Source organism: Sus scrofa, chromosome 4 (assembly GCF_054392235.1).
Source record: "Sus scrofa isolate SSC_HxYL_T2T_F1_AM1 chromosome 4, Sscrofa_HxYL_maternal_Yorkshire_Landrace_v2.0, whole genome shotgun sequence".
Classification (NCBI taxonomy): domain Eukaryota; kingdom Metazoa; phylum Chordata; class Mammalia; order Artiodactyla; family Suidae; genus Sus; species Sus scrofa.
The window spans coordinates 127,841,941-127,865,576 of record NC_139386.1 but is presented as its reverse complement, the minus strand read 5'-3'; the positions used below and the strand labels follow the sequence as shown (position 1 = coordinate 127,865,576).

General features: G+C 52.7%; 1 protein-coding gene across 20 annotated transcripts in view; it reads left to right on the top strand.

Annotated features, from left to right (window-relative positions):
- The window catches only part of SLC44A3 (solute carrier family 44 member 3), a 103,944-nt gene that overhangs the window by 66,214 nt on the left and 14,094 nt on the right, over positions 1-23,636 (top strand). For all 20 annotated transcript variants that reach the window (XM_085023915.1, XM_085023934.1, XM_085023931.1 and 17 more), the window contains 2 exons: positions 20,707-20,844; positions 23,064-23,300. In XM_085023915.1, coding sequence (XP_084880041.1) covers positions 20,707-20,844; positions 23,064-23,300 — 375 coding nt within the window. The remainder of the gene's footprint in view (positions 1-20,706; positions 20,845-23,063; positions 23,301-23,636) is intronic.

The window sequence follows — 23,636 nt, the reverse complement described above, 5'->3', positions numbered from 1 at the left end:
CTGTCCCGTCGTTCCTTTTGAAGGCGGTAGATTCTTCTCCCCTTGCGTTTCTGTCTTCAGTTCTGACTTAAGGACTGTCTCGGACTCAGCCCCATCGGGCTTGTCAGATATGGTTGCAGAGGGAGCGGAGCGAGGCGCGCCAGGGAGCAGACCCTGGTCTCTGCGGTGGCCAACACCGCGCGCCCCCTCGTTGTATCACGTCAATTCAGCTTCTTTGCGTGCCCCTCTTTCACTGCCCCACCAAAGCCCAGGGGCTCCTGTGGGTCGTGCAGGGACCACTGCCTCCTCCTGCCGTGCAGGGGAGAGAAATGGGGGGAAGGAGGAGGAGGGCGGGGGCCCACCCCGCCTTCCAACCAGAGCAGCCCACATTCATCTGGTTCAGGAGAGATATTCCACTGACGCTTTCGTTTGGAGAGAAGACTCTGCTGCTCAAACGTCTTGGAAAGGCACTGTCCGCACCATGGTTGTTTGCTTTCTCTGCCCTCTTATCCTAAGGGACGTACTTCTGCATTCTGAAGGCTCAGCACCTTTATTAACCCAGTAGCTTTTCCTTTAGGGGCTTTCCGTGTCTCCACGATAAGTATGTATGAATTGCGCTGTGATTGCCATTATAAAGGAAGGGTCCTCGTGACAGGTGTCCAGTGGGAGTGACCGTCCCTGATCACAGGAAGGCTCAGCTAACCTCCTCGGGGAGCCAGCTCCTAGTGAATCGGTGTTGCACACAGGGCTGGGTCCTTTGGATTCTGATCATGGGGCAGGTGCACTAGGCCCTGGCCTAAACCAGCTGTCAGAGCAGCTTTATTGTGCGGTGACTCCTGCAGGGCTGGGTGATGCCAGCTGGTGTGGGCCCTGCTGGGAGGCCTGAAGTTTAGGAGATGGAGAAAGAGGAGGAGGAAGAATGGGGAAGGAGGAGAAAGAATGGTTGGTTGGTTGTCTTTTTAGGACCACATTTGCGGCATATGGAGGTTCCCAGGCTAGGGGTCAAATTAGAGCCAGCCTACACCACAGCCACAGCAACGAGGGGTCAAGCCGATTCTGCAACCTACACCACAGCTCATGACAACGCCGGATCATTAAGCCACTGAGCGAGGCCAGGGATCGAACCCGAATCCTCATGGATCCTAGTCAGGTTCATTACTGCTGAGCCATGGCAGGAACTCCAGAAGCGATGTGAATATCGATGGGGAGGGAAAGGTCCCCTCTCGTCGAAATCAACTGCTGAAGAACAGAGTGAAATAAAGCCTTGTAAGAATAAAGATAATTAGGAGTTCCCGTCCTGGCGCAGCGGTTAACGAATCCGACTAGGAACTATGAGGTGCGGGTTCGATCCCTGCCCTTGCTCAGTGGGTTAACGATCCGGCGTTGCCGTGAGCTGTGGTGTAGGCTGCAGACACGGCTCGGATCCCGCGTTGCTGTGGCTCTGGCGTAGGCCAGCGGCTGTGGCTCCGATTAGACCCCTAGCCTGGGAACCTCCATATGCCACAGAAGTGGCCCCCAAAAATAGCAAAAAGACAACAAAAAAAAAGAATAAAGATAATTATCGTTTAAGGGTGGTCGGAGCTATTGTGGTTCTCATTAGGCAGTGGACAAAGGAAAGTGAGCTTAAAGGGAGAGTAGGAATTTGGATTCGGCTTTTGAAAAATGTCCTGGCCCTGGAATGTGTTGCTAGGGGGAGAGTCTCTCTGGAAATCAGATTTAAAGGAGTTGAGGCTTATTTTTTATTTTGCTAGTTTTGTGCAAAAGGAGCTGGGAAATGGCCAGAAGAGAAGGCGATCCACTTGCTACCATCCGAACCCACATCTCCTCCTTACCTAACACGGAGGAGCTGGTGGTGTTTCACCACTGCTGCTGAAAAGCTTAACCCGTCTTCCCTGGTCCCGGGGGAGGCAGGTGGCAGTTGCGGCATTCTGTGACACCCCGCCTAAGGCTGTGCGGTGATTTACTTGCAGGGCAGAGGGTGAGACCCCACCCCTCCTCATTTCTCATTGCCTGTCTGTCTGCATCGTAAATACCAAATGTGTGTGTAGCTGAAAAGATTATGTGTGTACACCTCCCACGTTTATTTATCCAACAAGTGTTTCTATTGCATTCGAACCGTGTGACCCAGGCATAACGGGGGAGGGGACTGTGGGGCAACAGCATCAATATCAAGCAAGCCAGGCCTGCAGAGAGCTGACAGGCTAGTGCGGGGAGTGCGGGGAGCGTGAGGCAGGTGCACAAGACGGCCGTGTAATAGTCTTCGTCACACACTGCATCCAGGACTGCGGAGTTCGGAAAGGAGCCTTAGGGATCCGGGAGGCAGGCTGACCTGATGACTGGAGAGCGGTCGCAGAGGAGGTTGGGTTTGCCAGGCGAGAGCAGGGCGCCATGGAGGTCGCCAGCCAATAGCAGCGACAGCAGCTGGGCCCTCGAGACACTCACTGTACGGCTAGTCGTGTGCCAGGCACACCACTTGCATTCGGTCCGTTGTGGGTGTTCACTGCAGCCCGTTGAGATCATTCTCTCCAGTTTACAGATGAGGAAGCTGAGGCTTAGCGAGGGTGCGTGGGTCGTGGCAGAACCAGGATTGGAGGCTGTATCTGTTTGTTCCCTGGAACCCAAGCCCTGAACCACTGTGTGTTTTGAAAGAGCCAGGAAGGGTGCCACAAGCTTTGGCAGGGGTTGGTGGTCGGGGGGAGGTTCTCTTCAGCGCCTGCCCAGGCGAGGGTCCAGACAAGGCAGGTTTTTGTGGAGGACAGGAAAGGCATGGGCAGAGTGAAGGGGTGAAGGCTGAATCATGCAGTTGTAAAGCCAGAGAAGCCCAGGTGGGGCTCAGGGCCCACTTCCTCCCCTCTAGCAGGTAGGTGTCAGAGCTTCTAGGAGGCCGGCTGGCCATGCTCAGCGGTCTCCAGGGGAGGCGATCCTGCGGCCACCCCCTCCCGCCCCTGCCAGCACTTTGCAGGCCTGACCGAGAGCCCAGTGGGCCCTGGGCACACCCCTCAGCAGGTACAGCCTGCCCCTTGTTTCTGTGGTCACACACAGCTCCTCGAGGAAGTGTCTCCTGGGTGTGCTTGTCTCATCCGTGGAGGACACTAACGTCTGTCCCGGCGCCGACGTGACGTTAGATCAAGTTGAAACCCACAAATGAGCCACAGGACTCTTCCTGATGGTTCCAAACTGGTTGAACATTCCAGAAGGCTCTTTCTTCAATTCTTAGAAGCCAATGACAGAGCTTCCATGGATTTTCATTTTCCCGTACAACCAAAGGCTTTTTACCAATCAACAGAGGGCATCAAGTGTCACTCGAGCTCACTGAAGTGTGTCATTTATGCGCCAAACTGGTGTTTGACTCAGTTCCCTAAGGACTCAAATTCATAATTCTCGGAAGCTGTCTGACCACCACAGTGATGCCTGGTGACCCTCCAAGTCCTGTGACTGGACCCGGGCAGAGCTGGAGTTTGTGGACCAGGGGAGAACCCTTCACGACAGATGCTGCTCCAGCATCTCCTTGGGCCGGCTGTTCAGTGTTGTTCAGTGCAGTTTTTTTTTTGTTTTTTTGTTTGTTTGTTTGTCTTTTTGCCATTTCTAGGGCCGCTCCCGCGGCATATGGAGGTTCCCAGGCTAGGGGTTGAATCGGAGCTGTAGCCTCCGGCCTATGCCAGAGCCACAGCAATGTGGGATCCGAGCCCCGTCTGCAACCTACACAGCTCACGGCAACACCAGATCGTCAACCCACTGAGCAGGGGCAGGGACCGAACCCGCCACCTCATGGTTCCTAGTCGGGTTCGTTAACCTCTGCGCCATGACAGGAACTCTTCTGTTATTCTTATTTACCATTTTTCTTCTGTTGAGTATTTGGTTCTTGTTTAACACATTATATTTTCATCGTATTGAGCACTGCGTTCCTTTTCAATCCTCTTTCCTTCCAGCCGAAGGTGAACTCTGGGCTGAGGTTGAACACCTCTGAGAAGGAGAACAGGCTTCTGGCTTCTTTGTGGGACTTGGGTGACTCCCTCCACCTGCCTGGGCCTCCGCAGAGGCAGAGGGTCCGCTTAAATGACCCGTGTCCTCACGGGGCATGTGCAGCCTTGCTGTGGTGCCCGCCGAGAGCTGGGGCACACAGGGGCCACAGTGCCATGTCGCAGCTGCGACTCGCTTTGTGTGGGAAGCGGGCAGGATGAAAACCGTGAACTTCGTGTCCTCCCATCGCGTTCCAAGTGGCAGGATCATTTTTTTGCGGTGTTCTTCTCATCGAAGGCGAGGAGTTGCCCCGGATCACAGGGTCAGTGATGCTCTCTGTTGCCCTGATCTCAGGCCTCCACGGTGTCGTCAAGGAGACCGAGAAGGTGAGCGGACCTCCATCTGCGTCCGCATCCAGCGGTTCTCCCCCCGCCGCTGCTGCAGTGCCCGCACGCTGCGCGTTCACCTGGGGACGAGAGGCTGGCAACATGACCGTCGTCTCGGTCACTCTCAGCCGTGGAGAATGATGTCCAGCAGCGCTCCCCTCCCTCTGCTGCTGCGGGCCGTGATGCAGGGTGGCTGGGCGCCCCGGGGACTCTGGGCTGTGTCTCCTAGTCGGCCCTTGAGGAGAGGCAGGCTGGCTCAGATCTGCCCTCGTGCCGCCTGCCACGTGCGGCCATCTAGAGACGAGATAGCAATGAACGCAGAGATGGTGGCCTCTGGGCATTCGGCTGGAAGTGCCCATGGCTTCCGGCTTCCTAACAAATATACTGTAAGAAAGGCTCCAGATAACCTTGTCAGAGCATCCACTGCAGAGAAAACTCTGCTGCTCCTCAGCAAATATACCCCTCTCTCCCCCGCCTACTTCAGAGTCCAGCCCCCTGCCTCACCCGCAGTCCACACTGCCTGCCAAGACTGGTTTCTCAGGGCACGTGATGCTGATCTCTGTCTCCTAAGCCTCTGCGGCAGACTTGCCTCATAATACCCCTGAGCCTTCTCTCCCCTCCGTGCTCTGTGCCGTGAACTTGATTTCAGGGGTTCTTGTTCTCACGGTCCATCAAGAGCAAAGGGACTCAGTGACTTGGCCGCGTCTGATTTTGGTTCGTCCTCAGCCAGCTGGCAGCCCGCCGGGGACCCCTCTTCTCCCCTCTCCCGGAGCACCATGTGCAGCTCAGAAGAGAAAAGAACACGGAGCAGTTTCTCCCTCTAGATTATGAATAGGGGTCAGGGTTCTTAAGGGGACACAGTTCTTGGGGTGGTTGACTTTGCCTCATCCCAGAGCATCCAGACAGCTGTCCTGTCCTTGACAGCCGCGGGTCTGAATCCCGCCACCCTGCTGACTGGTCTAGAGCTATTCTGGGGCAGCCGGCCGAGGGCGAGGGCCGGGGAGAGGCCTCTGCGTGTGCGGGTTGTAGCGGGAAACTCACACGTGTGTCAACAGGATAGTTTACTTGAAGGCCCATTTATAGATGACGGTAATCCTACGGCCCAGCTGTTTTGTGGCAGATGCTACTGTCCTGACTTTAGATAGAAAGGAATTGAGACACCTATTTGTCAGGGGCCCCAGACTGTCTGGGAGAAAACTGACTGTATCCTCACGTTTCCTGGCGCATGGCTGGGAACCTGCTGAGCTGGGACGGGGCTTTACGTGGCTTCCTGGGGACAGCCTCCCCGGGGCCCAGCTTCCACCTGCTGTGGGCCTGTCGGCTCAGAAGGGTGTGGCTCTAACGCCCTACCCCCAAGGGGCCCCTGCAGCCTCTCCTCCTTCTGGGGAAAGGCCCAGGGAGCAGCTGGCATCTTAGGTTGGACTCTGAAGTCCTTCCTGACTTGAAATTCTTCTCCCTTCTCAGAGAAGCAGTTAATGTTTGTTGACTGAATAATTGCCTCTCTATAGGGAAGGGAGGGTGTTATGCAAGGGCCCTCAGCTAATCTGAAAATCCTCTTGGGAGGCAACTGTTACGCTCCCTCCAAGATGTGCGGGTCCTGAAGACAGGAACACCTGCCACTTCTCTGGTACGCACGTGTGCCAAGCGCCATGCTCACTGCTTTACATGTATTTACTTCCTTTAGTCTCACAAAAAATCCTGTAAGGAGGCATGATTCTCACCCTTTTTCTTTCTCTTTTTTCTTTTTCTTTTTTTCCTTTCTTTTTCTTTTTTTCTTTTTTTGCTTGTTAGGGCTGCACTTGCAGCCTATGGAAGTTCCCAGACTAGGGGTCGAATCGGAGCTGGAGCTGCTGGCCTACACCACAGCCACAGCAATGCCGGATCCTTAACCCACTGAACAAGGCCAGGGATCGAACCTGCATCCTCATGGATACTAGTCAGGTTCTTAACCACTGAGCTGCAATGGGAACTCCTTTTTTCTTTTTTTAATAGAAGAGGACACTTGGGTTCAGGGAGGTTAATAGCAACCTGCCCTGGGTTAGACAGCAGGAAGGCAGCAGGGCTGAGCGCTAAGATGTGGGGCACACAGTAAGTCACCCCCTCTTCCTTGCCCACATTCTGAACACCTAAGAGACCCAAGAGACAGCAGAGGAAGATTAAAATTATCTCCTCGAACAACCAGTCGCCGGGTTGGAAAACACACATAGGGAGAGCTCGTTAATGTTTCGCCCTGGAAACTGGAGAGGGGCCAGTTCACGGTCTCCCAGGCCCAGCCAGCAGTGTAGACCTGCCCTGGGGTCTCCCCTGGCAACTTAGCCGACAGCAGAGAAGGTGTGTTTCCGGTGGCAGGTGGATCCCAAGAGAACCGCGAGGGGCCAGCCAGCCTGTGCGCTGCTCCTGCCTCCAGACTCACCCAGGCCCTCGAGTCGGCCGCCTCTGCTGGGAAGGAGTGCCGAGGTATTAGCTGAAGGAGGTCCCTGGTCACGGAAATACGCACATGGGGTTACCCCACTGGGACTTGAACACAGGGCTTCCCCAGCCCACAGGCACCTCTTGTACAAGAGGAGCTCAGACCCAGAGCTTTAGAGACCATGGGGCGCCTGCCCTTCAGGCCAGAAGAATCTGGGGTCCGGAGGGCTCGGGTGCTTCCAGCAGGGTCCCAGTGGGCAGGGCTTCCTGACTCTCCTCTTCTCTCCCCGTGTCCTCTCTCCAGCATCACTGAGCCTCGGGCCAGACGAGTCCATCCCATTACACAGAAGGCCGCTGTGAGCCGCCCAGGCCCGCCTTGCAAGCCGAACTATGTGCAGATCCCCCATCCTTTGGGCGACATGCAGGTCGGGCCCAGTCTCATGAGGCAGAGGTGGGCACCCCGGAACCTAGGAAGGGCGGGATCTCGCCTCTTACCAACGGTACCGAGGCCCCAGCTTTCTTCTCCAGGCGTCCGCTCTTCTCCTTACACCTCAGCCCTTGCCTTTCTTCTGGAAGAGATTTGCCTGCTTCCTAAGAGGGCTCCTTCTTCCTCTCCCCCCCGCCCCCCGCCCCTCCCCGGACCTGGACCACATGTCCATCCCCCCTCGCAGAGCGATGGCGTGGGAAGGAGGCAGCAGGTCTGGGTTGGGATCGTAGCTCCTGCATGTACTGTGCCCGGTTGGACAGGTGACTTCATCTTCCTGCTCAGCTCGGTGTCCCCACATATAAAGCAAAGTCCTTCACACCTACGTCATGGGCAGCTGCCAGGGCTCCTTGAACTAATATACGGAAGCAGAGCGTGGGGTCGGGCTCTTAGCACTTGCTCCACAAATGGCAGTTTCTTCTGTGAGGGGAAGGAGGGCGAGTAGCCGCTTGGGTTCATCCTCATGTTCTCCAGATATTGCAGGTCTGCCATTTGCCAGACAGGCTGGGTGTGACGATGCCCGTCTCCCAGGATGATTCTAAACCACGAAGGAGATAATGTTATAGCCAAGATCTGGGTGTTGTGCCCAGCACGTCGAGGTACGTGCTGAATGAGGGGAGTCACTGTCGTTATTATCAACCCGCGAAGCGAACGAGCTCTGAGTCTGTCCTGGTCGCTGGGAGCGGTGCTGGGTTCCTGGGCTGTTGGGGGCGTATCAGCCTCCACGGAGACGTGCTCCTCCCGCTACGCCTTCCTCTTCCACACCCACCCTCAGCCAGAAGCACTGCGCTAGTGACTTGCTGGGGGGCGCTGAATTGCTCAGAGTGGCCCTTCTGGTCCTTGCAGTCCAGAATGATGCTCAGGTCTCCCCTCGAGAAGGGTGATGGTGAGGGAAGGCCAGCACTCAGATCCAAGCCCCGGACCAGGAGACAGAAGTGACCGTGGCCCGAGGTTAAGGAAACAGGCCCCGCACAGCGCATCCGTCCGGCCCCGGCTTTTCTGCACCTGGCACTTGTATTCTTCCCCTTTGCTCTGTTTTCAGCAGTCAAGGGTGGTCGTGTCACTGCCTGGGGAGGTCAACCCGGGCTCTTTCCAACACCCCCGTTTCAGAACGGGGTCATCCGATCCAAGGAAACACCCGTTGCTTCTCTGTCAGGCTCCTTTCACAGGTCTGAGCTTCATGCAGGACATGAAGCAAACCCCTGATGTCCTTTGTCCCTTCTCGTCATAATGTGGTCTGCGTACGCTGCAAATGTGCTAAGGGAGCTGGCCTGTGTTTTTAGCTTTGACCTGTGAAAACTTAGATGGAGGCAGCAAAACCCAATTTCCCTGTGAATAAGGAAGCAGGTGACACGGGCGCACACTGTGCTCTGATGAGCAGTGGTCGATGTGGGGCTGAAGCAGCTGCCCACCGACTCCTCCCGTGTTCTCCTCATCCGCAGGCTGGTGTCTGCTGTGGACGCCTTGCTGCCCACGGAGCCTGGACTGTCATCCGTGATGTTGAGGGGGAGGGTGGCAGGACGGTTCAAATGGAGGCTAGACCTCTCAGAGTCCAAGTTCTCAGCTTTATCCTACGTGCTCAAGAAATGCGAAGATGATCACAGATTACGTGCGACATGGCCCAGGTTCATCTAGTGTGTGGGCAATGAAACGAAACCATTAAGTAGCTCTGACTCCAAGTCGAATCTTCTTCCTGCGGCAGCGCAGGTTTCTTCATGCCATTTCTCTTCTTCTGCATCTGCTTCTGGAACAGGGTCATGGTCCGAGGCTCAGCGGGGCCACCTCTGAAGCTCAGGGCCTCCCTCCTCCCTTCGGAGCCTCTGAGCCCCACGGCAGTGCAGTCCTCAGCGGCCGCTCCCCCACTGTCTTCGTCTTCGACATTAGACGCTGTGGGAGAAGGAAGTGATTTTGGCCAGGGACTAGAGGATGCATAAAAGGTGAAAAAGAGAGAGAGAGGAGGTGTGAGTCACAGTGGTTGAGGGAATAAAAGCGACTCTGCCATGGCAGCTGCTGGCTCCGTGTTCTGCCCCAAGCTAGAGGCCGGCGGCGCTCTGGGCTGCACTCCTCAAGCGTTGGCTTTGACTGTGAGGCCTTTGCCTTGCACAGGGTGTGAATCAGCCACAGTCTTAGATGCGCAAGAAATGCGGTATCGGAGTTGCCTCCGTGATGCAGCGGGTTACGAATCCTACTGCAGTGGCTTGGGTCACTGGGGAAATGGGAGTTCGATCCCTGGCTGGGCTCAGTGGGCTAAAGGATCCGGCATTGCTACAGTTGCAACTCACAGTCAGTCCCTGGCCCAGGAACATCTGTATGCTGCAGATGCACCTGTTAAAATTACATCTATGTACTGTACGATGTTCCTCAACCTAATTTCTGGCTCTGGGCCCCCATTCCATGGGACCAGGAGGACGTGCAGTCTGTTATTCGTGCCCCGCCCCCACCGCCCCATGGAGGTACAGGAGTCGGGTAGCCCAGACACGAGGGCACTCAGGCCGCCCTTGAGAGATCCATCTTCGCATCTGCATGGCTCCTTCAGGCCCTGCTTGGGAAGCTGGAGTCTTCTGAAGGCATCTGTGGTCCTGGTAACCACAGGGGTCAGGTAACCAGCCCTCCTGCTTTGTCTGAGGCTGTTCTGGTTTCAGCAGGAACACCCCACGTCTCTGGAACCCCCTCACTCCTGGCAAACCCAGACCCTGGGAGCCAGCCCGTCCCCTTGGAGACTTGCCCCTCCTCTGTGCACTGCTAAAAAAAAAAAAAAAAAAGGAAGAAGCAGAAGTTCCCATAGTGGCTCATCAGGTTAAGAACCCAACTCCAGCTAGTATCCATGAGGATGCAGGTTCGATCCCTGGCCTCGCTCAGGTTAAGGGTCCGGCGCTGCCGCAAGCTGCTGCCTAGGTCACAGACATGGCACAGATCTGGTACTGCTGTCACTGTGGTGTAGGCTGGCAGCTCTAGCTCCAATGGACGCCTGGCCCTGGAACTTCCATATGCTGCAGGCGCAGTCTTAAAAAGAAGAAAAAAAAAAAGCAGAGGCCTAGTCAGGACCCCCAGCTCTGTAGAGACTCACGCTCTCATCGGGGGAGGGGAGACCTTCATGCCCACCTGCTACTCCCAGACCCCTGGGTCAACGGCAGGAACCCCCTTCCCGCACCTTCTCCTCAGGTAGGAAGGGGCCTGAGAGCCTACAGTTTCAGAAATCACAAAGCCAGGGAGACGTGCGGACTGGGTGTCCTCTTGCCTGCACCCCCCATCTGCTCCGTCCCCTCACTGGGGGATCAGCACACAGCCCCTGTCCTGCTGGAATGAGGCCTCTGGAGATGAAAGAAGGAGCAGACACAGAAACAAAGAGACACAGAGGTCAGGGGAGCAAAGCGAGCCACCCACACTCTCAGCAGAGAGGGACAGGCCTGCTTCCACTGGGAGTCTCATCTCTGCGACACGGGAGGAAGGCGGTCGGGAAAAACAGGAGAGGACTGAGAACTGTGGCTCGTGGCATTCCTGTCTGGGCGGGGCCAGAAAGTTCCTAAACGTTTCAGCGGGTGGATGCGGAATCCGAAGTCCTTCGAGCTCTCCCCTCCTTTGGCCTTTTTATGGGGGCCCAGCTGGCGCAGGGCTGGGGCAGGTAGAAGCATTTGCTAGACTTGGGTTCACCTGCGAGCGAGACAGCTGAGGCCAGATGACTTCATCAGGAGGCATCTCAGTCGGGGTGCAGAGCCCTCCGGGCCTGGTCGCCGTGCCTGTGTCTTCCTCCATCGAGGTGGCCACAAGGAAACTCAGCGAGATCCAAGAACCCAAGCCTGTTGGCCTGACTCAGTGCACCCCCCCCCAACTTCTGTGGATGGAGGCCCCCCTCCCCTACTGCTGCGGATGGAAGGGTGACTGAGTACAAGCCCCTCCTTTCTCAGCACCTGCCCTGGTTCCTGCCACCTCCCCACAGCCTGGAGCATCTGCTAAGAGGAGCAAGGCAGCAGGACAAAAAAGAAATACAAGCTCAGAAGAGCTGCCCTTTCTTGTTGGGGCGGCCCTGACGGTAGCACCGAGGACTGACGACATTCTCCTAAGGAGCAAATGCACCAATGAACTGAAGTGGGCTTTGTCGGAAGAAATACCATGTGGAGGTCGTTCTTGGTTTGCCAAGAGCATCTTCCTTTCTCCATTCAAAGGGCATGAGCCGCACAGGGTGAGTGTCAGTGTGGCCGGCCCAGAGCAGGGGCAGCTGTGCTGGGGACTCTCCGTTAAGGACCCAGCACTGTCATCACTAAAGAGGCTGGAAATGTTCAAAGTCCCAACAAAGTTGGAGTAATAATGAAACGCACAAACTGAGGAGGCAGGAGGAAGTGTGAGAGGACTCATCCTTCACTGTCCATGCTGCCAAAACTTAAGCCACAGTGTTAAAAAAAAATAAGCACTCTGAGTTCCCATCGTGGTGCAGTGGTTAATGAATCTGACTAGGAACCATGAGGTTGCGGGTTCGGTCCCTGCCCTTGCTCAGTGGGTTGACGATCCGGCATTGTCGTGAGCTGTGGTGTAGGTTGCAGACGCGGCTTGGATCCAGCGTTGCTGTGGCTCTGGCATAGGCCAGTGGCTACAGCTCCGATTAGACCCCTAGCCTGGGAATCTCCATATGCCGTGGGAGCGGCCCAAGAAATAGCAAAAAAAAAAAAAGACAAAAAAATAAATAAATAAATAAGCACTCTAACCTCTGAACGTTTCTCATGGTAATTTTAGAAAGTTTTTTTTAGAACCCTAAGTGTGTAAAGGTACGTTTATCAGACATTCTGGTGTTTCTCCAGTTTCATTTGTTGAAGTCGAATTCATGTTCATGCTTTAATTTATCTATTTATTTTGTCTTTTTAGGGCTGCACCCATGGCATATGGAGGTTCCCGAGCTACGGGTCGAATCAGAGCTGCAGCTGCTGGCCTTATACCACAGCCACAGCCGCTCCTGCGACCTACACCACAGCTCACGGCAATGCCGGATCATTAACCCACTGAGCGAGGCCAGGGATGGAACCTGCGTCCTCATGGATACTAGTCAGATTTGTTTCCACTGTGCCACGGCAGGAACTCCTCATGCTTTAATTTGAGCAGTTCTTTTAAGTTCCATTTTTACAGCTGACGTGTCCCCATCCCTCTTCCCCCGCCTCCCTTCTGTGTATCTTTGCAGGAAACATCTGGGTGAGGTCCGTGTGATGTGAGCAATGCTTACTTCTGAGAGGTGGGATCAGAGTGGTTTTCCAGCTTTCTTCTTAGTCTCTGTCGATATTGTTTGACTTTCTTTAATGATGAGCATGAAAATGATAAAGTCATTATTTAAAAAAAAAAAAAAAAGGCAAAAAAGTCAAGACATTTTAACAGAGCAAACGGGATGTCACGGCCAAGTGCCTGGCTTTCACTGGCAGCATCAGGCCTTAGCCCAGGGCGAGTTCCTGCCTCCAGCCCACCTCCTTGCCTGCTCCCAACCCCAGAGGCGCCTGGCTGGTTTCCCCACTCGCCCTCGCACCGGACTTTTGCAGCTGGGGAGCCGTGAACACTGGGATGGATCCGAGCGGCAAGCAGGTCCGGAGGTCGGGTGTGTGATCAAAATCCGATCCAAGATGAAACTAGCTTGTGGGTCCCCGCAGGTGTTAACTAGAAAAGACTCTCGGCTGCCTGGGGATGGGTCTGGGCTCGGCTTTGCCTGTATTTTCCTTCGGTTCCGAGCAAAGTATGAATGGCGGTGTTATTTATTCATCATCCGGTTTCTCGGGTTTGTTTTCATGGTTCTTGTTTTATTTTGAGTTCACAAATATCAGAACTTTGTTAGGAAGGCCTTCCAGAAATAAAGCTGGCTATTCACGGCCTGGCTGCTGGCAAATGCCTTTCCTCCGGCGCCGCCGAGGGAAGCTGTTTACCTTTTGGAAGAGTCAACAGAAGCTCGGGTTCACAGCTCCGCCACCAGAAGAAGGGCCGCCTCAGTTTAGTGGGTGGAGGAGCAGCCGGCCCTGCTGGTGGAGGCCCCGCTGCTGGAGGAGCAAAGCTGGTCTTTCTGTGTGAGATGCAACGAACATTCTTGGACCACTCTCAAAGTAAATTAAAGAGGTAATCCGGCGTTTCTGCTACCTAGAAAGTACACTTAAATCTTTTCTTTCTCTCCAAAAATTGGAATTTTCTGTAGAATGGGAATAATGTAGCCACGGTGACTATTTCACTGGGTGGTGGCCAACAGACGAGACCAGATAATTCGGTAACAGCCAGGTCCCCTCCCACGTACTGCGCAGACGCGATGCGTCTTTCCAGGGACCCGAGGGCTGGCGTGGGGGTGCCGTCACTCAGCGGTGGTGGCGGCGGCGGCGGTTCAGCCCCGTCTAAGTAACGGATTGGAAACCCGCCTCTTCCTACCCAACCGTCATCCTGCCACCTCCTTGGCTCTTTTCAATGACGTGGCTCCTGAAAGCACCGCTTTCTTACTTTGAGCCTTTAGGAAGGAAAAACACAGACTGTGGCTCAAAGTAAATCTTTTCCTGCAGAAGGGCCCGAGTGAGTCAGAGGTCCCCTTCGTGTAAGGGGTGCCGCGCCGGGCGCAGGTGTGTGACGGGGGTGCCCCCCTGACCTCCCTGTGCTCTCGTTTCCACACCCCCTCATCATCCAGGTGTGGTCGTTAAGAGGATTCAGTGCACTCGGGGGAACGCGGAATAGCGCCTGGCAGAGAGTACGTACCCGGCGAGTGCGTGCCATCATTCGTGGTGGTTGATATTTACTTACACATGGAAGTGGCACACCTGCCTATGGACAGCAAAAGCGAAACCAAAAAAAAAAAGCCACAGGAACAAATTAGGAAGCTACCGCCAGGCCTGTGGCAGGCCACTCGGGACCATCACTAAGGCCTCTCTTGGAATGGGGTGGAGGGGAGCAGAGCACCCGGAAAGAGTTCTAGTTCCTCATCTTTTTACTTTCTCCCCAGAGGAGAGCTCCTTCTCTTCGGGCCTGACGCCCCGCTTATGGCTGCTGATGGCACCCAGGTGCTCCATGGACGGGTGGTCACAGGGCCTTCCGCACGACTCAGCAGAGCCCAGGAGGCCCGGTCAGGGTGCCTGGGGGCTCCGCAAAGGCTTTGGTGACAATTAGCCCTGGGATGTGTAGGGCTATGATGAAGCTGGAGCTGAGAGAGCTGCCCTGAACCTTCCTGGGTGGAGGTGGGCATCGGGAAGCACAGGCTGGACCTTCCCGTCAGTCCCTCTGTTCCGCAGCCCAGCGTTTGAGCCCCGCCAAAGTCAGGGCTGGGGGAATCTCATCCCACTCCTGTGCTTGAGCTCCGAGTCCACCTCAGCGCCTCACCCATCCTCGTGCCCTGCGGGGGACCAGCTGAATGCCACTCTCTGAAGGCTTCTACCCACCCCGCCCCGTGCCCCATCCTCCGCTCCGGCTGGGCTCCCTCCGGCGGCTCTCTCTCCTGTGCTGGCGTTGAGTTGCAGCTCATGCTTTCGCTGTCAAGTGGAGAATCCTTCCTCGTATCCATCTGGTGTTTTCAGAGATTCACGTTCAAGACACAGACGTGTCTCCTTGTTTGGTGATGCTAAAGAAACACGCACACTGAGTTTTGTCTGGTCATAAATTAAAAGCCTGGTGCCACTGGCTCCTTTTTCCTTGCTTCAGGATCTCCCGATTAACCCCCACAACCAATGTCTTTGCTGTTCCTCATCATGTCCAGTCCTTCCCAGGAACCGGTGGCACCTGCAGGTGGCCTTAGCATCTTCGCCCGCCTTCCGTCAGCCAGGCAAGCTGGGACGCCCAGCACTGAGCACTCAGCACCGCACTCAGGCTGAAAGGGCGCCAGTGCTCCATGCATCCCTGTACTCCGTGCATGCCCTGTGCCCCGTGCATGCCCTGTGCCCCAAGCCAGCCTCCCCTCCTCCGGCTCTTCATTCAGACATTAATGCTAGGCCTCTCCAGGTGCTCGGCGTGGACCCTGTGGTAAAATATCAGTGTCCGGTAGCTACAGGAAGGATCTAGAGCATTTCTGTGTCGGGGCAGTTATAATGTCCTCTTTCTGAGCACAATTCATGAACAAAGATGAACGGCTGCGGCCCGGAGATCTGTGGCATCAACACATGTGGGAGGAAGTGCCATCTTTTTTTTTTTTTTTTTTTGTCTTTTTTTTTTTAGGGCCACACCTGCGGCATATGGAGGTTCCCAGGCTAGGGGTCGAATCAGAGCTGTAGCCGCCAGCCTACATCAGAGCCACAGCAACGCGGGATCTGAGCTGCGTCTGCGACTCACACCACAGCTCATGGCAACTCTGGATCCTTAACCCACTGAGCAAGGCCAGGGATCGAACCTGCAACCTCATGGTTCCTAGTCAGATTTGTTAACCACTGTGCCACGACGGGAACTCCGGGAAGTGCCATCTTAACCTCTCCTCGTTTGAGCCAAGGGGCACAATCTTCTTGTCTTGCTTAGGATCCGGCGTGTTCAGCTGACTGGGAGGCCGGGCTCGGTAGGAAAGGCCGGCCCGCAGGAGCTGTATATCCAGTAGGAGGCAGGAGCCCCAGCCCAGGGGCAGAGGGGCAGGGGCGGGGGCTGGCGACCGGACCCAAAGCAGAGGCGGAGGCCGAGTGGCCTGTGGGGTGAAATACCAGCGGTGCGGAGGGGTGGAGTGGCCTCTGCGAGGCGGGCCCGGTAGGGCCCGGGCTGCGCTCTGGAAAGCGGGCCCTGCCCCTCCTGGGTCCCCGTGAGCACGAGGGAGTGGCGCCTGTGGATGGAGAAACGGAGGGCCCGGCTGCCCCTCCTGGCCGGTCTCTGCTGCTTAGAGAGTGGCCCGGTTTCCCGGGTGTAAATGAGATCATCGCTGGCGAGGGGCTGCAGGAAAAGGCCACCCTTTATTATGTGCTTGCTGGGCCTGCGCTCTGCTCCGTGCTTCATAGGGAACCTGTTCTTTTTTTTTTGTGTGTGTGTGTGTGTGTCTTTTCTAGGGCCTCTCCCGAGGCATATGAAGGTTCCCAAGCTAGGGGTCGAATCAGAGCTGTAGCCTCCCGCCTACGCCAGAGCCACAGCAACGCAGGATCCAAGCCGCGTCTGTGACCTACACCACAGCAACGCCAGATCTTAACCCGCTGAGTGAGGCCAGGGATCAAACCTGCAACCTCATGGTTCCTAGTTGGATTCATTAACCACTGCGCCACAATGGGAACTCCGGCAACCTAGTCTTTAATCCTCCCAACATCCCTTTGCAGTAGGTGCTATAACTCACATTACAGGTGAGGACATTAAAGTCTGAGAGGAGTTAAATCATCTGCCCACAACTGCTCAGCCAGTTGGTGGTAAGAATTAGGATTGGAGCCTAACACTAAGAAGGGCCTGTGCTTATTACCTGAACCACTGTGACTTTTTTTTTTTTGGATTTTATAGGGCCACGCCTGTGGCACATGGATGTTCCATATGGCTAGGACGTGTCATCGGGACTAAAGCTGCCGGTGTACACCACAGCTATGGCAACGCCGAGTACTTAACCTGCTGAGCAAGGCCAGGGATCAAACCCGCATCTTCGTGGATACTAGCCAGGTTTGTTACCGCTGAGCCATGAGGGGAAGTCCTTGACCACTGCGCCTTTAAACAGCTTTTAAATAATAATTGATAGTGTCATGTCCAGAAAGTTAGAATGAAGAACAAAAAGGAGCTCCCTGATGTTCCAGAGCATGTGGGCAATGCCCTTGACCTTGGATTCCAGTCTGTAAAGAAAGATTACGTCATCCTCTGCCTGCCCGCCCTGCACGTGTGTCGTCAGGGGGAGACTCGGAGGCCCGGCTCTGAGAGCCTTAGGTGATCAGAGATGCTTAATCATTAATGAGCAGTGAGTTTCCCCATCCCTCCTCCAGACTTAAGTCCTGACACTGGGGGACCTAAGTCCACCAACAGCCAGTTTGGGGGCTTTTCTTTTTTTTTTTTTTTTGTCTTTTTGCCATTTCTTGGGCCGCTCCCATGGCATATGGAGGTTCCCAGGCTAGGGGTTGAATCGGAGCTGTAGCCGCTGGCCTACACCAGAGCCACAGTGACGCGGGATCCGAGCCACCTCTGTGACCTACACCACAGCTCACAGCAACGCCGGATCTTCAACCCACTGAGCAAGGCCAGGGACCGAACCCGAGACCTCATGGTTCCTAGTCGGATTCATTGACCACTGAGCCACGACAGGAACTCCCCAGTTTGGGGTTTTAAAAGCAAATTGTCAGAAACCAAGAGCTCCTGTGGAATATCATTAAGGTACTTCGGCAAGGACCTCATCTGGCTCAGAATATCCCCTCTGAGGGAGGCAAGCAGGGAGCCCCGTGGGGGAGGGGGTACCCAGCTTTTCATCTTTGAGAACCAAATATTTGCCTCTCGTGGGCCGTGGGGAGGAGGGAGTTAAGAAGGAGGATTCTGTCATTGTGTGACTCACACCCCGCACTCCTCCTACCCCCACCCCGTTCCCTCTGCCTCACACCCCGATTCAGACCTGCTCACGGGGGGGCTGGATCGCTGCAATGGGCTCCACACGGGTCTCTTTACAATGGTTGTGAATGGGTGTATCAAAGGATTAGTTTTATACCATGAGATTTAAAAAAAAAACCTTTCATCCTTTAAGCCAAAAGGAAAGGCAAAACCCAAGCAGGTAGCATTCCAGTGTATTTTCCCAGGGAAGGCATACATTCTTTGTTAGAAACTGCAGTGCAAGTAGCAGTTTAAGGATTTCAAGGGAAATATAAGACATAGGTGGTTTTGAAATTATAGAGTTAGAAGGTGTTTTGAAAAGAATGACCCAAGAAATCTCACATGTATACACACAACCACTCGTCCTCTTAGAGTTAGTAATCTCATTTCTGGAAATTTATCCTTAAAAATTATCCCAAATCAGGAAATTAAGATTTTAATTGCATCGTTATTTATAACAGCAAAATATTTGAAGTAGTCTAAACATGCCCTAGCTACACATGTGCACACACACACTCCCGATAAAACATGTATTTATTAAAAATTAGAATTATAGGAGTTCCCATTGTGTCTCAGCGGTTAACGAACCCGACTAGTAACCATGAGGGTTCGATCCCTGGCCTCGCTGCTCAGTGGGTTGAGGATCTGGCATTGTTGTGAGCTATGGTGTAGGTCGCAGTCGAGGCTTGGATCCCGAATTGCTGTGGCTGTGGTGTAGGCTGGCAGCTACAGCTCCAATTCGACCCTTAGCCCGGGAACCTCCATGTGTCGTGGTTAGGGCCCTAAAAAGACCAAAAAAAAAAAAGTAGAATTAGAAAAAATAGAGAGCAACATGAGAATGCTTATTATTTCCTATTTAAAGGAAAATAACTCATATATAGCAATGACACTGCACCATTTAAGTTGTATATCTGTTCATTCCTAGAATTTCTATTCTGTGTTCTACTCTGCTTCATTTTTCATACAAGCTGTTCTTTTTTTTTTTTGGCTTTTTAGGGCCTCACCTACAGCATATGGAGGCTCCCAGGCTAGGGGTCACATTGGAGCTACAGCTGCCGACCTACACCACAGCCACAACAACATGGGATCCAAGCCACATCTGTGACCTATACCACAGCTTGTGACAACGCCGGATCTTTAACCCACTGAGCAAGGCCAGGGATCAAACTCTCATCCTCTTGGATACTAGTCGGGTTTGTAACGCGCTGAGCCACGACGGGAACTCCCATTGTTCATTCCTCGTAGTCACTGTTTCTTCCCATCTTATTTATTTATTTCTAATTAAAGTATAGTTAATTTACAGTGCTGTGCCAACTTCTCCTGTGTAGCAGAGTGACCCAGTCATACGTATATATGTACATTCTTTTGCTCATACTGTCTTCCAGCATGTTCTATCCAAGGGATTGTGTATAGTTCTATACAGCAGGACCTCATTGCTTATCCTTTTTTATGGCTGCATCTGTGGCGTATAGAAGTTCTCAGGCCAGGGGTGGAATTGGAGCTGCAGCTGCAGGCCTACACCACAACCACAGCAACACTGGATCTGAGCCCAACTGCAACCTACACCGCAGCTTGCAGCAACAACAGATCCTTAACCCACTGAGTGAGGCCAGGGATCGAACCCGCATCCTCATGGAGACTACGTTGGGTTCTTAACCACTGAGCCACAATGGGAGCTCATTTATCCATTCTAAATGTAGTAGTTTGCATCTACCAACACCAAACTCCCCATCCATCCCACTCCTCCTTGGCAACCACAAGTCTGTTCTCCATGTCTGTGAGTCTGTTTCTGCTTTGTACGTAAGTTCATTTGTGCCGTATTTTAGATTCCACATGTAAGTGATATCATATGGTATTTGTCTCTCTTGCTGACTTACTTCACTTAGCATAAGATCTAGTTGCATCTGTGTTGCTGCAAATGCCATTATTTTGTTCTTCTAGTGGCTGAGTAGTATTCCATTGTGTATATGTACCACATCTTCTTAAATCCGTTCGTCTGTCAGTGGACATTTCGGTTGTTTCCATGTCTTGGCTAACGTGAGCAGTGCTGCGGTGAACCTGGGGGTGCATGTGTCTTTTTGAAACATAATTTTGTCTGGATATGTGCCCAGCAGTGGGATGGCCGGATCATATGGTCGTTCTGCAGTTTCCTGAACCTCCATACTGCCTTCCACGGTGGTTGTACCAATTCGCTTTCCCACCAACAGGGCAGGAGGGCTCCCTTTTCTCCACACCCTCTCCAGCCTCTGTCATTTATAGACTCTGATGACGGCCATTCTGACCAGTTCCTTTACACCTTCCACATACGTCCTTGAAGGCTTTGTTTGAGACTGTTTTCAGGGTACAGTTCCTCCTGTTTGATGTGCTGTTCATTTCCATGAGCCATCTGTAAATTTTTCCTGTGGCCCCTTCTCCGTCTTCTTCAAGGGCTGTTGTCTGGGCTTCCACCTTCCTTCACTTGGAGGGATGTGGATTTGCTTTGCCTCCACGCAGACCTCGTAATTGCGGTTTTTCCGGGACATTTCTTTACCACTTTCCTGGGATGGCTGGTTGAGTTTGACGGTAGAGTCTGAATTTGTGCAGACAGCTCATTTTCCTGGGCGTTGTTTCTTCCCCTCATGGGGTTAAATCCCTAGTCCCTCACCCCTGAGGCTTTTATTGAGCCTGTGGGTTCAGCTCTTGCCACTACCTAGGGTCCCACTTTGTTTCTAGCACCTAAACCTCCTGTCCCGCCCTTAAACCCTGCTGTGCCTTAAATTAGTTTATGCTTTACTCATCATTTCCATGTTTGTAAAGAGGTGTTCAACCCATATTGGCCAGAAATACTTACTTATCTTTTCCACATACTACAATCACGTGACAGCACATGTGCATATACTCCAGAGCCTGGAAGCGACTTTGAAAATGACGTGACTTGTTATGGGTGTAGATAGTGGTTTATAGTAACTCTTTTCCTCTATGTTGATACTACTCTGTATTGGCCTTATATTGTCCTTGAAGAGTAAGACTCATCATCTTTTTAACGATTGTCTTTTGTTTCAGAATGCGTACACTGCAACTGCCATTAATGGGACAGATTTTTGTACATCAGCACAAGATGCTCTCAAACTCTTCTCCAAGAATTCAAGTCACTTTACATCTGTTAACTGCTTTGGAGACTTCATCATTTTCCTTGGAAAGGTGAGATGTCTTCCCTAAAACAATAAAGGAACTTGGGATCCAAAAGTGAAGCCACCTGACAAGACTCTGAAAGAGGGCGGCTGTTTCCTGATTGCTTCTGGCAGATGTCTCGTTCTCTCATTTAAATCCTCAGTCCTATAAAGTATCCTTATTTCGCGGATGAGGAAACAAAGGTTTAATAACTTGTCCAGGAGCCCACAACAGGCAGAGCCATGATTCAAAGCCTGGTCTTATCTTAGCTGTGCTCCATTCTTTCTTCCATTCTGAACCCCACTTTCTCATATCTTCTAGGGGTTGTTTGTCATAAACATATACGAAATAGTACTGACACCTGATGGAATGTCTACGTTATTTAAGGGCATTAAATCCATAAAGACAGCATTGTTCATGTCCCAGGTGGAGCCAGTTACATTTCTGCTGTCTTTTTCCAAGGAGTTGTATGAAATCTTATGAAAACCTCATTTTTCATTCTATGAACTAAATAGAACATGCCTCCTTTCTGGGTTGCAGGGAAGCGACCGGAAATATTAGTCAAAGAAGTGCTCCAGCCCCTCACTTGACCCTGCCTCAAGCTGAGGTTTCTTTACACTCTGCTAGTGTGTGTGTCTCGTGGGGTTGTCACCCACTGGGTTTGCCTGGTCCTGCTTCGACTTGTCTGCCCTTCCAGTTCTTGGCCACAGACATCCTGACCCTCCCTCTACCCCTTGCCTCTTCCAGCCATTCCTCCACGTAGGACTTGCGTGCTGGGGACTTCGGTGGTGCCCCAAAGTGAACAAGATCTCGGCCTCCAGTTGTGGCCTGGCCATTGCCAAAGATAGGGACTCTTAGCTCCTCATTTAGCATTTTGTGCTTCTGTGGCATTTGATGTATGTCCCTGGTGCATTACTATCAGAGCTAGCTGTCAGTAACAAGTTAGAACAGGCTTGGATTTCACGGGTGTGTGCTAATTGCACGTGTATTTTAGGGCTCAGCTGGGCCCGAGACTTTTCCTGTGACAGAAACTCTAGAAGAACCATCTGATTCCGCCTCTCAAGGCAGCCTAAATAATCTAAGTCGTGGCTGTATTTAAACCCGTAATGTTGCCTGCGTGAGCTCGGTAGGATTGTGGATCATGTATTTTCTAATAACTACTTGCAGAAATTTTTGGAATGAGGTTTCATTTTTATAACACACTTGCATTTTATTTTAGGCAGCAATTCCTTTTCCTCTGTTTCCCAAGAGGAACACAGTTGCTAATGAGCTTCTAATGAACACGCGACACCCAGGGCTGGCTGGCTGCCTTTTGAGTGAAGTAGCAGGCAGACCTTCATGTCCATTGTCATGGATACTGTGGTGCAATGGACGCTCCAGATGGGCTCCATTGTGTCTATTAAAGAATTAGGTACCTCCTGGCTGGTAATCATATTCCTGGAAGTATAATAATTACTATAGCCAAAGACTATTATCCTATTATCTCCCTAGACCAGCACAGGAAAACCCACCCACTTTAATCCCCTGGGTGAAAGTAATCAATATTAAACTACAGTGTCTCCACTCAATGGACTGTTGCACTGTTGTTTTTAAAAATGGCCTTTATTAAAAAAAATCTTTAAGGAGTTCCCATCGTGGCTCAGTGGTTAATGGATCCGACTAGGAACCACGAGGTTGTGGGTTCGATCCCTGGCCTCGCTCAGTGAGTTGGGGATCTGGTGTTGCCGTGAGCTGTGGTGTAGGTCACAGATGCGGCTCAGATCCCGTGTTGCTGTGGCTCTGGGTAGGCCAGAGGCTACAGTTCCGATTTGACCCCTAGCCTGGGAACCTCCTTATGCTGCGGGAGTGGCCCAAGAAATGGCAGAAAATAAAAAAATTGTAAAAAATTTTTAAATGATGATTCTAGTATTCAGCAGGGGAAAAAAAAAGACCAAGATTTTTATGAGGTATCATTACACCTACGTAAATACAAAAATTAGGCACAGTTAAAATGAGAATGTATATACGCTTCCCATCCTCCAAATTAACTGGGCTTTCTTTTGGTATCATAGCTTTTCATTTTTTTCCTTCCTATTTCATTTTACCAAAATTTCTGCCAAGAGTGCTCCATGAGGCACATGCACACTCACACCGACGCGTGTATGTGTGCCTTTTACTGCAAAGAACTATTGCTCATTACCGAAAAAATCGTTTCTAAAATAACCCAACCAACCGACTGATGATTTGCAACCACCTCTTGTTTTGAACAGGTCTTGGTGGTGTGTTTCACTGTTTTCGGAGGCCTGATGGCATTTAACTACAACCGTGTGCTCCAGGTGTGGGCAATCCCACTGCTTTTGGTTGCTTTTTTTGCCTACTTAGTAGCCCATAGTTTTTTATCTGTGTTTGAAACTGTGCTGGATGCACTTTTCCTGTGTTTTGCTGCGGACCTGGAAACAAACGATGGATCAGCGGAAAAGCCCTATTTTATGGACCAAGAGTTTCTGGTAAGTAAACATTTCATTTCCTGTTTCAACCTCCATCTTCACAGCCGCCACTGTGGAAGGCTCACAGCAGGAGGAGGCTTGCACCCAGCCCTGGAGGGCTCGGGGAGCGTCTGCCCCCTGCCCCACATGTCCTGAGGGTGAGGCGTGGGCTGCATTTCCCAAAGGTGAGATCCCGTCTCCCTGAGGGAAACCTTCTCCCTGCAGAGACATGAAGCTCAACAGTTAACACTAACCCAGCGACCCGAGGTAGACGCGGTTCTGGCCCTTTGACCGTGTGGAGATTTCACAGTTGCTCTTTTTCTAAGACATTTTTGCATCCCGAGCATCATTTTAGGG